General features: G+C 43.4%; 1 protein-coding gene across 1 annotated transcript in view; it reads left to right on the top strand.

The window, feature by feature from the left end:
- TENM2 (teneurin transmembrane protein 2) overlaps positions 1 to 15,725 on the top strand; it is a 524,046-nt gene that overhangs the window by 235,737 nt on the left and 272,584 nt on the right. Inside the window, exon 3 of the mRNA XM_045792137.2 lies at positions 1,822 to 2,056. Within this exon, the coding sequence (XP_045648093.2) occupies positions 1,822 to 2,056 (235 nt within the window). The remainder of the gene's footprint in view (positions 1 to 1,821; positions 2,057 to 15,725) is intronic.

Raw genomic sequence — 15,725 nt, 5'->3', positions numbered from 1 at the left:
AATGCCAGGAAATGTAATAGCCTGCCTCAGCTATGAAATTCCCTCAAAGATATATTTAAAATGTCATTGGTGCATAATGTAAAATACGAATTGCAGGCTCATTTGGAGGACGTGATTTAAAATCTGTACAACTGTATGGTGGCATTTCCCACTGGGGTTTAGTTTTAGTTGTCTTTTGCTGAAGACCCCCCCCCCCCCAAGAAATTTCAGCCCAGGGACACAAACTTCGAGGAACCGCTTTTCTCTGTTATTTTTCTTTCTTGTTTTCCTTGGTCATGATGCTCTCCAACCCTAGCATCTTCTTGACATGTTGTCTTTCTTTCGGAATATTTCTGCAGGCTTCCCAGGAGCCACGGAATGTAGATTACACCTCTTGGAGATGTAGCCCGGCCACATAAGGAGACAAGTAGTTGAGATTTGTGTCAAATTGCTTGTTTAAATGATGTGAGCCAACTTCTTAAAGCCAGGACAGCAGGGGCTGAGGATTTTAAAAGTTGGCAGAGGCCAAAATGACAAGGCTTGGCAGTCACCTGGGGAGCTGCCAACCTCGACTGGAGGCTTCAAAAAAGGACACAAATTAAAAGTCATGTTTCAGCAGCCATTAAAACCAAATTATAGGCTTACATTGCGTAGTGAACTACTTTCATTTTCATTATGCTTAAAATATTTCATTTTGTAGATTGAGAATGGGTTGCTAGGAAAACCCTGTGTGGAGTTGTCATCTGTGGTCATATTTACAAGGGGATACACGCAGAGGTATAGTTCTCCTTTGTGCATTTTTTCCTGCAAGGAGAGAGAATTTCAGAAGGAGAAAACAGGATGCAATTTGAAGTAAGGGTCATGGTTTGAAAACATCAGTCCTGATGTCTGAGCAGGTTCATAGGTATTTTCTTAAGTCTTATTTAAAAAAAGTTATATGTCTATTCATACACAAAAAACACATATAATTTTTTTAAATTAATTGTCAGCATCTTTAAAACACAGGAAGTTTTATCTAAAAGTCCAGATCTTCAGCTTTCCTTGAAAAACTAGAAGATCGGCTGCCTCGGGCCCTCAGCCCCACGTGGCCATATGGGCTCGGATCTGAGGGAGAGCTGCTTCCTGCCCTTTCCAGGTCACCTCAGCCCACAACTGGCCCACATCACTTTCCTGCTGGGCCCCCATAGGGATTTAAATGTGGTATTCTCTGACTTAGAGGGTACCATATTCTTGTTACCTTTAGGAGGAGGAAATATTTAGGGCACCTGGTGGCTCTGTCAGTTGAGCCTCTGACTCTTGATTTCGGCTCAGGTCATGATCTCAGGGTCGTGAGATCGGGCTTCATGTCTGGCTCACACTCAATGCAGAGTCTTCTTGTCCCTCTCCCTCCCTCTCTGCCCCTTCCCTCTCTCTCTCTCTAATAAATAAAATCTTAAGAAAGAGAGAAAAAGGGAGAGAGAGGGAGGGAGGGGAAATATTTGTAAAGAATGTATGCAGTGCACTGGTTTACCACGAAACAGTACAGGGACTTGGCTACAACAGTGACCGGCCCTGACTGTCGTGTGACTTCCACTTCAAATTAATAGGCTCCAGCCTCGTTTTACTAACCTAGTTTCTCCCTCTTCCTTCAAGTCCTGCAGCAAAAGGCAAATCAAACCATGTTATTTATGAGTAACCAACCCTGGAATTAGGCATTTGCAGTCTTATCTATGTGTCCCGCCCGTGACCTTCAGAAATTAACCACAGAGGCGTGGGTTCTAGGCTCCGCTCCGCGGCTGTGCAGGACGGCGGCCGCTGGGGTCTGCAGCCACTGACGGCCCTTTCTCCTTCCTCTCTTTCCAGGCCCTCCAAACCACCACAGCCAGTCGACTCTGAGGCCCCCTCTGCCGCCCCCTCACAACCACACTCTGTCCCATCACCACTCGTCCGCCAACTCCCTCAACAGGAACTCGCTGACCAACCGGCGGAGCCAGATCCACGCGCCGGCGCCCGCGCCCAATGACCTGGCCACGACGCCCGAGTCCGTTCAGCTCCAGGACAGCTGGGTGCTAAACAGCAACGTGCCGCTGGAGACGCGGTAAGTGCCCGGCCGCGCGGAGCCCCCCGCTGGCTCGGGGTTCTTGTCGGGGAGACAGCCTTGGTGTAAATAGCGGGACCAGTTTACCGCCGCCTTGTTGTTCCCGTGGTAATTTGACCCTGGATGGTAGCTTGATAGGTCTTTCTTTGTTCACATGTGTCTCCTTTTAATGCTTGTTTACTCTCTTAGACAGCTCTTGTGTACCCAACTAATAGAATTAGCATAACATATTTTTACTCAAAGGCTCATGGGAAACATGCTTATAAGGGTATATTGACTGAAAGCTGCTGATAAATTATGCATTTGGCCTTTCCTGAAGTAATAAATGAAGACTCCTTTGAAATTAAGTGTGTGGGGAGACCTTGAGAAACAATCCCCGATTCCAGACTGACAGAAGTGTAGTTTTAATTTATATTTCATCCAACATACCGTCTCACTTTAATCCCTCCTGTACACACTAACAGCTTGGTGCCTGAGGGGCAAACAGGAATGTGCAAAAACAAACAAGGAAAAAGGGGCAGCACTTAGGTTGGAGTGAAGGGTTTCTAAGTGATCTCCAGGTCCGGCCTTGTGTTATTTTGCCTTTGCTTCTGTCCCTTTCTCACCTTCGCGTCTGGTCGTCCAGAACCATGCCCATCTTGATGCCCTGAGAGAAGGGGCGTGGGTCACAGCAGAATGGCCGAGAAGGCTGTGGGTGGGCTGCTCGGTGGGGAAGGGCTTCTTGCTCCAACCCCAGACCCTGCCATGCCTTGGGTGCCCCAATTGTTATTGTTTCTTTGTCCAAAAGAACCATGAAGAGAAAACAGAGAAAGGGGATAATTCATTCTGACCCTTCAAAAAGTTCTCACTGAAGTTTTTAAACTTTAATAAGTTAGGTTTGAAGAAAGACGAAAGGAATCTGCTATTTTCCGGTAATGGCCAGTGAATTTTCTGCACGCAGCCGGAAGCAGCTACACAAGCCGTAACATTTATGTTGTTTCTTACTATCATATTTTTGGGGTTTTTTTTTAATAAGATCTCGAATCACTTGTGCATCACTGTCGCTGTGGTCACTCTAATAAAATTTATTCTCTGACGATTATAGGTTATTGTTAACCATGCCTATAGTCTTAATCTCTGAGGCTTAAAATGTGTAAAATTAGAACCCATATGTATATGTTATATATAATAGATATATTGAAACATATGCACTGATATAATAACCTGTTAATAAACAGCCTTGCCAGAAAGTTTCCGGGCTGAAAGCAGGCTGGTCCATGAGGCTGGATTCGGGATATTTCACAGCTGATGGTGATCTTTAAGGCTGTATAAGACTTTCTCTTTTTCCTCCTTCTGCCGTAGAGTTTGTTGGGCGTTAGCCTCTTTTTACATTAAAAGACTATTGTTTGAAAAAGAGTTTCTGGCTATCAAAGCTACACAGAGTGGACTAGATGGAAGAAGGAAAGGATGAGGAGAAAGGGAAAGAGAAATGTAGTAGCTCTTGTAGAAAGAGGAGGGGAAGGACGGAAGGAAGAGGACCGCCAGCGTCATTAATCACCAGTTTTTACTGTGCACTTTGTATATGGCTGGCATTCATTCTTTATACACATTATCTCAGGAGAGCCTGAAAGAAATACAGTGAGGTAGGAAAGAACCATTATTTCCAACATTTTAAAGATGGACAATCTAGGTATCAAGGGGCAAAGTAACTTGCAAGAGGTCTAGGGCTTCAGGGAGATGGGACATTTTGAGCCGCAGTGGATGGAACTCTGCTGGCTTCCACACACAAAATAAGATGGCAAGATGTCTGATGAGTGAGTAACTACAAAACTACATTTATTGCCCTAATTGTTATATTTATGGGCAAACACCATCAGAGAGTTTGTCCTCACACAGATTCTCCCCTGGGTGGTTAGAATGCATATGCTGCATGAACGGTCTCCTCTCTCCCAGCTTCCGAGATTGACTTTATAAAACCATTTGCAGTCAGGTGTTATCTTGACAAGGATCTGGTAGAGAGGACCAGCAGAGCCAAGCCTGTCACCTTCCTGGTTTTCTGAAGTAAGCTTTCCTCGAATTTGTATCTGATCTGTAGAGTCCTTCTGAGAACATTTGGATATTTGTCATTTCTCCAAGGACTAGGGCTTCTCATTGGTGCTTTTGGAGGAGGCAAGTTAAATACAAGGTCTGAAGAGTAGATAGGATTGCCAAAATGTTGAAGTCAGTCAGGAGGAAAAAACAAGGGCAACATCTGGATGTTCTTTGATCAGCGCATTCAAGGGCCAAAGATTAGAGAATGTAAGGCCCTTGGGATCGCACTATCACCAGAAGTCAAACACAGGGTGTGCAAGTCAGCAGATATTTGAAATTCCATTCGTGGAATTCATGAATACATATAACTTGGATGTGCATCTGGTCTCATGTATGAAAACGTCAGCAGTAATTAATAGAATTGTTGGGCTTTGTGTTTCTTTGAAAAATATTATTCATTCAGTCTCTTATTAGCAAATATTTACTGAGTCCCTTGTGTATACGAAGCGCTCTGTTAGGTGCCAGGAAGATAATGAGTAACACGTGAGTCTTGCCCTTACAGCTCACACAATCTAAAGGAAGAGACAGGTACATAAACAAAAGGACAGTGCAGTGTGTACAGTATTGGAAGTGTAAGGTGACGGTATAGTGGATGAAGTGATTAACTGTCCCAGAATGATCCAGAAACATTTCACAGCTGAGGGTCTGTTCGAGCTAGGTTTTGGAAGGATGATAAGAATTTGCCTAATAGATAAGTAGAAAGACGTCAAAGATGATTGCATATTATTTGTTCCCATTCCCTACTATTTTTTTTAGTATAGTCTTGGAAACTGTAGAACTGAACAAATTCACTCATTCAAATGCTAAAACATTGAGTTTCATCGGATCCTTTTCTTACGCACAAGAGAAACTGTAGGTCTGGAGCTCTTCTTTTAGGGGCATGATGACATACTGGGATTCCCATTCTTATTTTTATACCAAATAAGGATTGATTAACTACATGCAGGAGAGAGAACCATTGAAGGCAGGTCATTGTGGAGGCTGATTGTGATGTAGTCATCAATTTCGAAAACGCAGTGGAAATTTACAAACAGCCCCAACACCTCTACTCTCCCTAATAGAGACTTCTGGGTGTGATGGAAGAATTTCATAATTCTGGAAGGTGATGAGCAGGCATTCTACCACCCCCAGAGATTCTAAGCCAAGTCCAGCGTGTTTCTTTAGACCTGTGAGGAACAAACCTTTGCCTCTCTGCATTGTTTTTTGATGTTCCCATCAGTCTTAATGAGGCATGTTACATCTTCTCTGGACTGTGCTTTTTTTCCATTTCTTTCTGTGACAAGTAGAAGTAAAGGTGCTGATGAGGGAGGCGTAGCCTGAAAACAGGACTGTACGAATTTGGAATGTAACAGAGACAAAAAGTCTTACAAGGAAAGTTCTGTACCATTGTGAATCATGTAAAAGACGAACGCATATAAATTTCTACCACCAAAACCAGTCCATTCATGTATAAACCATAACATAATCCAAGGAAGAACAAACTCAGGGCAGAGGAACTAATTGCAAGCAGTCCGTACTGTCTTTCTCCAGCATGGCGTGTCACAGAATCACTCCATCGCCATGTTTCTCTCCGCCTACTTAGGTCTTACAACAAAATCCATGGGCAATTCATGGTTAATACCACTTCTCTACTCCTTCCTCTCCTGAGAGCAGCAAATTCAGGGATCTTCTTGGCCAGCAGGTCCTTGGGGAGTTTCTGAAGTCAGCGTCTCTTGTCTAAAGCAGTATAAAGTAGCTCGATGACGAACTGTCCTTCATCTGTGTGTCCTGCTGAAGCAGGCTTCCCTCTCTGAATCTCTTAGCAGCAGGTCACTGAAGAGAATTCCCAAGCAGGACAAAACTTCCCTCCGATTTTACTTTTTCCCTGAAATACCAGAAGCTTTAATATTTTTTTCAGTAATGCCTTTTCTATCTTTATAAATTTTGACAGAAGAGGAACAGAAAATAAATACATTAAGAAATCTCCATGAGATCCTCCATTCCAGAAGCCTTCGTTTTAAGCATCCAGATCCTCACCCTACAAACAGGTCTGCAAGTTGCTTTGTGAGATGGCCATCCATCATTCATTCGAGAAATATCTGTGAGAACCTATCATATGCCAGGCACTGGGGAGTCCTCAGTGAGGAAAAAAAAAGCAAAGTCCTTGCCCTTGTGGCGATTCCAGGCTGGATGTAGACAGAAGTGAACAAATGATTAGACACGTGCCCCCCGCCCCGACGACAGATGTAACATGTGCTGGGTGAGGTATAGAGAAGTCAGGTGCGTGAGAAATTGACATTTAGGCTGAGCCCTAAGGATGAGTAAGTGTTAATTAGACTTAAAGAATGTTCTAGATGGCAAAAACAATGACCCGCTGGGGAAAGAAACACCAGGATGCCAAGAAAGGAACGCAAGCTAGAAGGGCAGGTGAGGGCAGTATGCTGAAGAGCGTTGCGCTGGGTGAAAGGTTTTGGACTCTAGCCCAAGAATAATGAAAAGTCACTGAAGCATTTTAAATGGGAGAATAAAACAATAAAATAATACTGTTTTGTTTTGAATTCTGGTAGCTGCCATATGGCGAATAGGCTGGAGGTGAGGTGGAAGGTTTAGCAAGTCTAGAGGTCCAGCTTGGAGAGTGTTGTCATGGTAAAGGTGAAGGGTGCTCAGGCCTCCACTGGGGGCTGGACAGGTGTAGCCCTCATATCTTTCTCTCTCCTCCCCGTCTGGCGAGACGGTGAACATTCAGAGATGTTAGGTATATTTCGAAGGTAGAATCAGTAGGAGTGAATACTGTGTGGCTTAGGCAGGTAAGAGTACAATGACCAATTTTCTGACTTGGGAGGGTGGCTGGATAGTGATGCCATTTCCCGAAGAAGGAACGAGTTTTGTGGCAGAAAACAGAAGTGCCGTTTCAGACACGTCAACTCTATGATGCAGTGAGACTTAAGTGTAGCTGTTTGGATTCTAAATATTTTGATTCCAAAATAATAGATGTAACATGAAAATTCATCCATTTACAAATAACAGCATATTTAGTGTGTTCAAAGCTCTCAGCAATTGATTTTTTTCTCTTTTAAAAATAACTCTCTGGAAATTTTGTTCAATTTAGCAGTTATTCTATGTGATTATATATGCCCGCAAATCACAATTTTTCTTTACCAGATCGTTTTTGTGGCACTTAGTTTTTACATACATGATCCCATTTGACCCCTTAACCCTTCTGTTGGGTATATGTTACTATGCCCATCTTAAATAAAGGGAAGCTGAGAGCTCGGGAAAATTAAGTAACTGGGTCTGACTCCAAATGCCGTGTTCTTAACCACCACGCGATAGTGCCTTTGGAACTAGAAAAACAAAACAAAACTATGCTTATTCTGATGGCAAACCACAGATAATTTGCCAGGTCATGGAAATGGTGAAGTCAGTGCATTATAAGTGACATAAGGCAAGAAATGATCTATGGGCTGAATTCCAGCCTGTTACTGGATATAGACTTAGTCATTGACAAAATTATCAGCCAGGCAAGAGGTAAGGAGACTCTTCTCTGCAGCTCTTTGAGATTGGCGGTAACCACTGTGGTCAACGTGGGGCCTCGCTGCTCCATGGCCCCAGGCGGCAGAGGGTCCCCGTGAGATGATAACAGATACGCTGCATCCTATAAAAAGCGAGATCAAGTTGACAACGCAGAAAGAAAAGCCCTGCCACCTCTTTAGCTCCACCATGTGTAGAATTGTTCTCTCCCAACCCGAGCTTTGCCACATTAATAGGAGAAAGCCAGACAGCTAGCGGCCCCGTGGCTGACCATTTGGTCATACTTAGAGTACCATGATTCCTCCTGTTAGCAGGACGTCGTGTAAGGGCTCTGCTCAAGAAGGGAGCACGTTGGGCTTGATGAGCGGCATTTTAAAAATCTAATTTTGGTATCAGAATTTCAGAAAACCCACTTTTTGTCTTCATGAGGAAGTCATCTTAGCCTAATCTAGATGCTTTCTTGGTAGTGCGTATTTGGGAATCAAGACACAAGACCTTTAGTAAATAAGGTTTTCACAGAGAAGCAGCAAGATTGTTGAAACATCCTCCCCATACTGAGCCTGAAGACTATTCCAGACTTGTTCTCAGATTGATTTTTCTACCTAAGGATTAATTTTCTGACAGAATCACTGACAAGCTTGATCTTGAGAATATTAAACCAAGGTAACCTGTTTGGGTTTGTGTGTGTGTGTTGTTTTTAACGTTTTCAAGTGAAGTTGAAAACTTGAATTCATTCTGGGTGAACCAAATGCAAGCACTTTTCGAATCAATAGGCAGCTTGATTTCTCCGTATTGCAAAACATTATGCCCCCTCTAAATTCTCATCAGAGGCAACATGGAAATTAATGAGACCTTTAGGTTAGCCTTTCAAGCTCAGCCTTATTTTATAGCTTTACCTTGCCTTTTTGACACGGCGATCCCGCCTGGCCACCAGCAGCATTTCACGTTGCAGTGCACTTTAATTTTATAGTTTTCGTAGTCTTCCTTGGAAACTGGCAGCTTATTAATCTCAATAACTGAGCTGCTCAATAGGCAAGCTCTCCAATGAGAAACGAGCCTGTGTCTTTTATTTTTTCTTGGCAGATGGAGACAAGGGGTTGGTTGTTGGATAGAGGCAAGGGGTGGGGTGGGGTGGGGTGGGGTGGGGTGGGGTGGGAGAGAGAGAAAGCCAGTTAGAAGAGGCACCTCTGTACCCCCCTTCACTTTCTGACAATTGGCAGGAAAATAAAGAGAACCTAGTCTGATCTACTGCTCTGCAATTCACGGCTTGTGGTGTTAAACACACTCAAACCCATTAATAAGAAAATAAATAAAGTGCCGTGGCACGTGTGCAAATTACAAGGTGCATTAAGAAAGAAACAAGCATTACATCTTATTTAAGAGCACTCCAAGCCTGCTTTTGGCGTGGTTTGCAAATTGGGAAGCGTCCTTGAAGGCGCAGGTATCCAAGGAGAGGATGTCCTTTTCGAATTCGGCTCCCGCTATAAAACTAAAGCCTTATTAAGTTTATTAAAGCTTTGGGTACTTGAACTTCTTATTTGTAAGTTAACCACAGCTAAGGTTCTAGGTAAGAGAACTTTTGACAAAAACTGTCCCTCGCCACCTGAACGATGGGGACCCAATTAGGGATTGAGGCCACCTCGTGGTCATGCCTCGTAAGCGCAAGACTCTGCCCCAAGTCTCTGTAACTGTCTTGGGTTAAGTTTGCAGTCAAAAAAAGCCAAATATTTCCATCTCTCTCTGTGCTCTTTCACCCATTCAGCTCATATCAGCTGTCACTCCCTTGGGGCATTTCCTGAAGCCTTCCCAGAGGACATTTTATCTGGCTCAGACAGGGAGAGACTTGATGAAGCCAAGTCTTTTTCTAAATCTGGCTCCCCAATGATCCTTTTCTTTTCACAGAGGCCAGATAAGGCGTTCTCGGCTCTCCCAGGCTGGGGAAGTAGGCTCTGCAACTTTTCTGCAGCTTCCTTTGATTTATTAGTCTCGGCCTCGCCTGCTTTGTAATGTGGAGTTTTGTGTCCCCGGAACTGCAGTCCTGTACGAGGCTCTCAGCCAGGTCGCTCCCCTGGGGCTGCATCCTCTGATTATAGGAGAGGGTTTAAGAAACTTTTTCTCAAAACCTTTCTTCCCTCCGAAACCCACCAAATGATTTCAGGCTATTTCATGAGTCATGTTTGCAAATTATCATTTTTAGAGGTCATGGCAATGCTAACCACAAGTCTCGCCCTCCAAATTGTGCATTTTTAAATCCCTGAAAGAATTGCTTCTTACCCAGAATGACTGAGCAATCAGCCAATGCCCCCAGTTTCTTTCATCATTGTTTTAACTGTTCTTGCCTTGCATTTCAAAAGAGAATGAATAGCACTTCTTTTTTATTTGTGAGATTGTACTGAAATTGTGCTGCAATTTGTTAAAGCTTCAGTGGGGTACAAACATCCGTAAGTTTGTTTCTCCACAATTAGTCCTCCTGTAAAGACGTTGCACACCAATGATAGGATGGTTAAAAGCTCATTTTTTAAAATTCTTTGAATAAATGGATTTAGAATTCTGCAATCGGAAGAAGGTGGAAGATGCCGCTCTTCTTGCACTGGTATGTGCTTAGATAAGAATTTTAAATGGAAAGCTTAATCTTAGTGACTTTTTAATCTCTTATCAACCCAGACTTTCTCTACTAGGGAACATGGCTAAGAAGGCATAAGGCGATGTTGGGCCCTATTTAAGCATTTGATGGGGAAATCTACCCCACCCTGGCATCAGTAAAATGAGACTAAATATGAGAACCCTGTGGCAGTGGCACAGTGCGTTGTACCCCCGGGTTTTGTGGGTGTCTTGTCCTCAGCTTCGGGCTGTTCTCTCTTGGTATATTAGTGTCCTCCAGGAGTATACTGAAGGCAGGAGATGGCAAAGATCGCCTTCTCCAGCTTCTAGACTTCGGAATCCGTGTGAGGAGAAATTGTGGCCCTAGTAGATATCTTTTCACTTCCTGGAGACAACTGAACGCTCTCTTTGGTTTTGCTTTTAGGTGTCATCATCCCTTAAATAACTGCTTCGTGCCAAGTATCTTAATAGGTACTTCATGTTATGTGAGTGGAAGCCTGTGAGATAGATATTATTGTCCTTTTTTTGCATGTGGGAAAGAGGGAACGTGGGAAGATGAAGGGCCTGAGGCAGAATCAAGATTCTGGAAGAACTGGATTCATGGAAATAAACTCAGGCATTAGGAATCTGTCCCTTAGCTTCACTTTTCTGTCTTTCCCACCATCGTTCTTAAGCAGGCCTTCTTTTGGGAGATCTTTGTGGGAACTACAGGCTATGTTCTCATAGCTTAGAAACCTAACAGAAAGAGGATATCTTCTGATATTTCAACAACACCCCCTTCATTAAATTTCACTGAAGCCAACGAGGGTCACATACCCACAATGGACCCAATCCCCAAGGCCTGGAGAACAGACCATGCTGATTGGCTAGACCTGGATCACGCACCCATAGAGAGAAGCATAGCAGGAAGAGTGGCATGGTCATAACTGAGCACCATGATTTTAGGAGACCATAAAATGGAGGCTGGCAGGCCATCAATCAATCAATCAATCAATTAAAAAAATAAATCAAGTTCAATGCTAGTTTTGCCCTATCCCGACTGCCTTCTCACATTGCCCGATGATAGTGATTTTTCTCCTCTGGGCACACACAGTTCTGGCCAGGATGGGGGAATGGCAGAATTTTAGGGCATCAGGTTATCTCACTTGCCTGGGCACAGAAGGGGGTTTACAGCTGATTCTAATGTGAAGTAGAAAGAATAAGTTCCACTGACTAATTTCCATCCCCTTCTGATTCATTGCCCTCTCTGGTTCACTTCTCAAACATCCCACGACTTTACCTTTGAGTTCACTGTGGCCACTTAATGCATTTTAACTTTTATTAGTCTCCTGATGTCTCTTTGAAGCTATCATCGTCTTTCCTGCAAAACTGCTTGGATTCCACATTTTCTAATTAAAACATGCTCATTTATTGTCTTACTAACCAGTGCTCTTTATGAGGGCTCATGATGAGAAAGTTAACTCAAAACAACTCAATGCATTTCCCATCTCCTGAAAATGGCTTGGGATGCAGTTTTACCTTTATAAAGTTGAATTACTTTGGACAATTTTTGGTTTTGCTTTTTTAATAAAACCATGAATGGAACACATTTAATTCCATGCTTCAAGCACCTGTTCTCAGCAATGCATTTTATCCTCTTCATGGTGAAAATCTTAGGTAGGACGTTTTGCAGGGGTCAGTCAACTCCGTAATGGACCACAGTGTAGGTAACAATTGAGTAGTTCTACATGTAATTAGACAAAAAGTTTTGTCCTACAATGCGGTGCGTCCTCATGTCAGTAATTATGCCCATCACTATCTACACTCCTGTGATTTAATCTGGCATTACTAGAAGTACTCAAACTCAGTGCCCTAGGGGAAAAGGTAGCACACATCTGTTTAAACCCATGTAGGATCTGATGACAATGATGTGGCTGGGAGACAAGTTGCAAGGACACTGTCCACGTGTGTCTGGGTACACCTTGTCTTCTGAGTCTTCACCATTGTTGGGCTCGTCTAGACATAGGGAAGCAGTGAGCAGCCTCCTCCTGTCCCGCCTCTAATATGCATCTTCCAGTTCACGGTACCATTCAGTTTGGGAAAGAGGAATTGTAGAATTTGCTACACAACTAAAGCCAAAGGCGATTTCAGGCAGAGAGGGAGAGTCAGAGTCAAAGAGAGAGACCGAGAAGAAAGGATCTAGTGACGAGAATACAGAAATAAGCACACGCCGTCTCCTGGGAAGTTGGTCTCTTGATTCTGACCGCTACACCAGAAGGCAGACCGGGAGAAGGAATCGAGGTAAAGGCGATTTAGGTTGGCTGGATCATTTAAGAGAAGTGGGAATCATTTGGCAGCCCAGAGGCAGAACTTTCAAGCTGGGATCCATGTTAAGATTACCTGCTATAGTCCAATTTCTATTTCATAGATGAGGGGGGTGAGACCCAGATGACTGGTCGAGGCCTCCCACTCTGAATGTCCACGTGGTGCTATCAAGTAGGCCTCCGGTTCGAGCCTACCTCGCCGCGCTTCGCTCTTCTCAGCACGATTAGGGGATTTTGTTGCCTCTTCATCCCGCACAGAATCTTCTCTCCATTTCCTTCCACGAAGGAATTGTCAAGAATTTAAGACACATATTATAATAGATTTGGTCTTTCCACTCCTATATTACAAAATGTAGACCTTCTCTTGGTAAAAATATTCACCAGCTAGGAGGATAGAAAATGGAAAGTAATATTCCCTGCCCAGGAAATCTCTTTGGAAGGTTTATTATTTTGGGCTTCCCAAAATGTTTATGGATGTACGAGCATATTTTTTTAAGTTTAATATAAATGAGACCATATTATACATACCATTTGGCCACTTCCTTTTTTAACTTCATGAAATAAGGTGGAAATCACTGCAGGGAATTTTATATGGACCTACCTCATTCTTGTTTTAAAGTCTGTGTAATACTCCAGAATGTTGTAATTTATTTAACCAGTCTCTTCTTTATGGACACAGGTCACTTTCACATTTTTTGCTATCACAAACAAAACTGGAACGAAGAGTCTTGTGTATATACCTTCCTTTGCATACTTACATGATTATGTTCAAGAGTTAAATTCCTGGAAGTGAAATTGGTAGATCAAAGGGTATATAGAATGTGCCTTTTAAATTTTGATAGATTATGCCAAATTATGTGCATTTCAATTCAAATGCTACCATCTCTCTTTATTCCTTCTTCTTTAATGGGCTGAATTTTCTTTTATGGGCTTAAAATAAGAGCCCTGAAGTTTACGGTATTGGATTTTAAACATAGAATTGAAAGAACTTTCTTTTTCAAGAAATAATGTACCAAATAATACTAGAATACTCTAGGAACTCAACTCCCCTTCTAATGTGCTAGGTGTAGTGTGAGAAAGAGGTATAGCTGTGGGGAAAATCTGACTCACTCACTTCCTGTGATTCTAGCTGTAGGGCCCTTCTCTTCATTCCCAAATTGTGCCTCAGTGTGGCCTCCATGATTCAAGATACCTAACCTTTGCTGCGTTTCGTTTTCTCATTTATAATTTGGCAATGTTTAAATTTGCCTCTTCTCCCCGTCTACCTTGCCTCTATCCACCTAACGGGGATATTATACGAATATCTAAGATGACTTAGTCAAGTTTCTGAGTCCCCAAGAGAAATGTCTAGTACAGCAGTATTATTGTTCTAACTATTATAGGAGAGTGTTTATGATCAAGGGCTTGAAAATCCAGCAAGGAAAGCAGCCCCTTTCGTGAAATAAGTATGTGAGGGTTCTGTCAATAAGAGGGCCTCAGGCCAAATTTATATAGTTTATCTGCAACTCCGATTTTATGCTAAACAAGGATTTTTGTATTTCCCACCTCCCGGTGGTAATCCCATTACCAGCTATGTTCATAGGAATTCAGCTTAATGCAGCCAGCATTTATGGAGGTTCCATGAGGGGCTGACCACCATGCAGGGTGTTGAGGGTAAAGGTGAAAAAGACATGGTCCTTGTGCCCCAACAGTTACAGTCTATGGGAAAGACAGCTAAGTAGATAATTATAATAATATAAAACACTGTAATATGGCCTTAAGGGTGGTATGGGAACACAGGGTGGTAGGGGACACCCCATCTACCTGGTCGGGGAACCCTAGCCGGCAGGAATGGTGTCTGATTCCCATTTTGATGGAAAGGTATACCCCATCCAAAGGGCACTCCAGGAAGAGATAAGAGAATGAGGCCAGAAAAGCAAGAGTGTGCAAGCATTCTGATCCGCTGGACTGAAACTCAGGAGACAATTCTAGAAAGATCTTGTGACCCTTATTAGGGCCACCTTCTGCGCCCAGTGAAGCACCTTATGGTCTGCTCTGTGTGGGACCGGGAGCCTGCAAAGGTGTGTTATGGTCACATTTGCGGCGAGAATTAGGAAAAGCATCAGCTGACATACCAGAAAGACAAGAAATAGAAGTTCATAGCAGTTAACCAAAGGATCTCATGTTGAAGAAAGGAAAGGAGAAGGGAAGGAAGGAAGAGGGGGCTGGACCAGAGGAAAGATCTACCCTCCAAGGAGGCAGTTTATGGGATTCACTGATAGTTCTCTCCAGAACAGTAAAAGCCAGCTCTTACTGAGGGTCTCCCTAGTGGCAAATATGTGCCGAGCCCATTTAATGCACGTAGTATCCCTATGCAACATTTTCAGTTGTTTTTACCCAAGGAAACCGAGATTCAACAAATCATTTTCCTAAGGCTACCCAGGTTACCAGGCTCCGAACCCCACTTGTTGCCAACAGTTTACCTGCTCAGTCTCCTAGAACAAGCAGGTGTGATGCCAGCCTAACCCTGACCTTGAACCTCTTCCTTCTTGGCCTCTGCCCTCTCCACCCACTGCTCTCCCCGCCCCCACTTCCCACTGCCCTCACAGAAATTCAGACTGTGCTTTGCTTTTCATGTAGCCGCTTAAGCTCTTATCAAACAAAACCTAAGAGCCGGAAAGGACCCCAGTTCAAGTCCACGCCTCTGAAATGTCTGCAAAGACACCTCCCCTGATGAGACTCTCCTTTAGTTTTGTTTAATTCTGCCGCTTGCAAAGAAAATGCCTGGAGGCGGGCACCTGGCTGTTAGTCTAACATGCCACCTACCTGTCAGGCAGCTTTCAATTTACCGTGCCTCGGCATGTCCAACTGTGTCTTCGTCAAGACTTCCAAGATGGCAGTGACAAGCTTTTCAGGTACTTAAGGCAAACATGCATGACAGTTTTCCTTGACACTTGCATTTTTAAAAAGCCTTGCCTGGGGCCCTAGGAAACCCAGCATTTAGGAAGCTGGGAGCCTTTCAAGAAAGCCAAGCTTTCAGGACCTGCTTCCCTGGGACTTGTTTTGTGACAGGGACACTGCAGGACCTGCTTGAGAGTATATTAAGCACCATGGCAATATTTACGCATTGATGCTAAATGATGGTTGCCTTTTTTAATGGCATTTTTTGACGACTGAAATGTATGGATCTGTTCAGTGCATTGTCA

The sequence above is a fragment of the Ursus americanus genome, chromosome 15 (genome assembly GCF_024610735.1).
Source record: "Ursus americanus isolate L20-20 chromosome 15, mUrsAme1.1.p, whole genome shotgun sequence".
In the NCBI taxonomy this organism is placed as follows: domain Eukaryota; kingdom Metazoa; phylum Chordata; class Mammalia; order Carnivora; family Ursidae; genus Ursus; species Ursus americanus.
The sequence above is the reverse complement of the archived record's forward strand: the minus strand, read 5'-3'. Positions and strand labels throughout refer to the sequence as shown.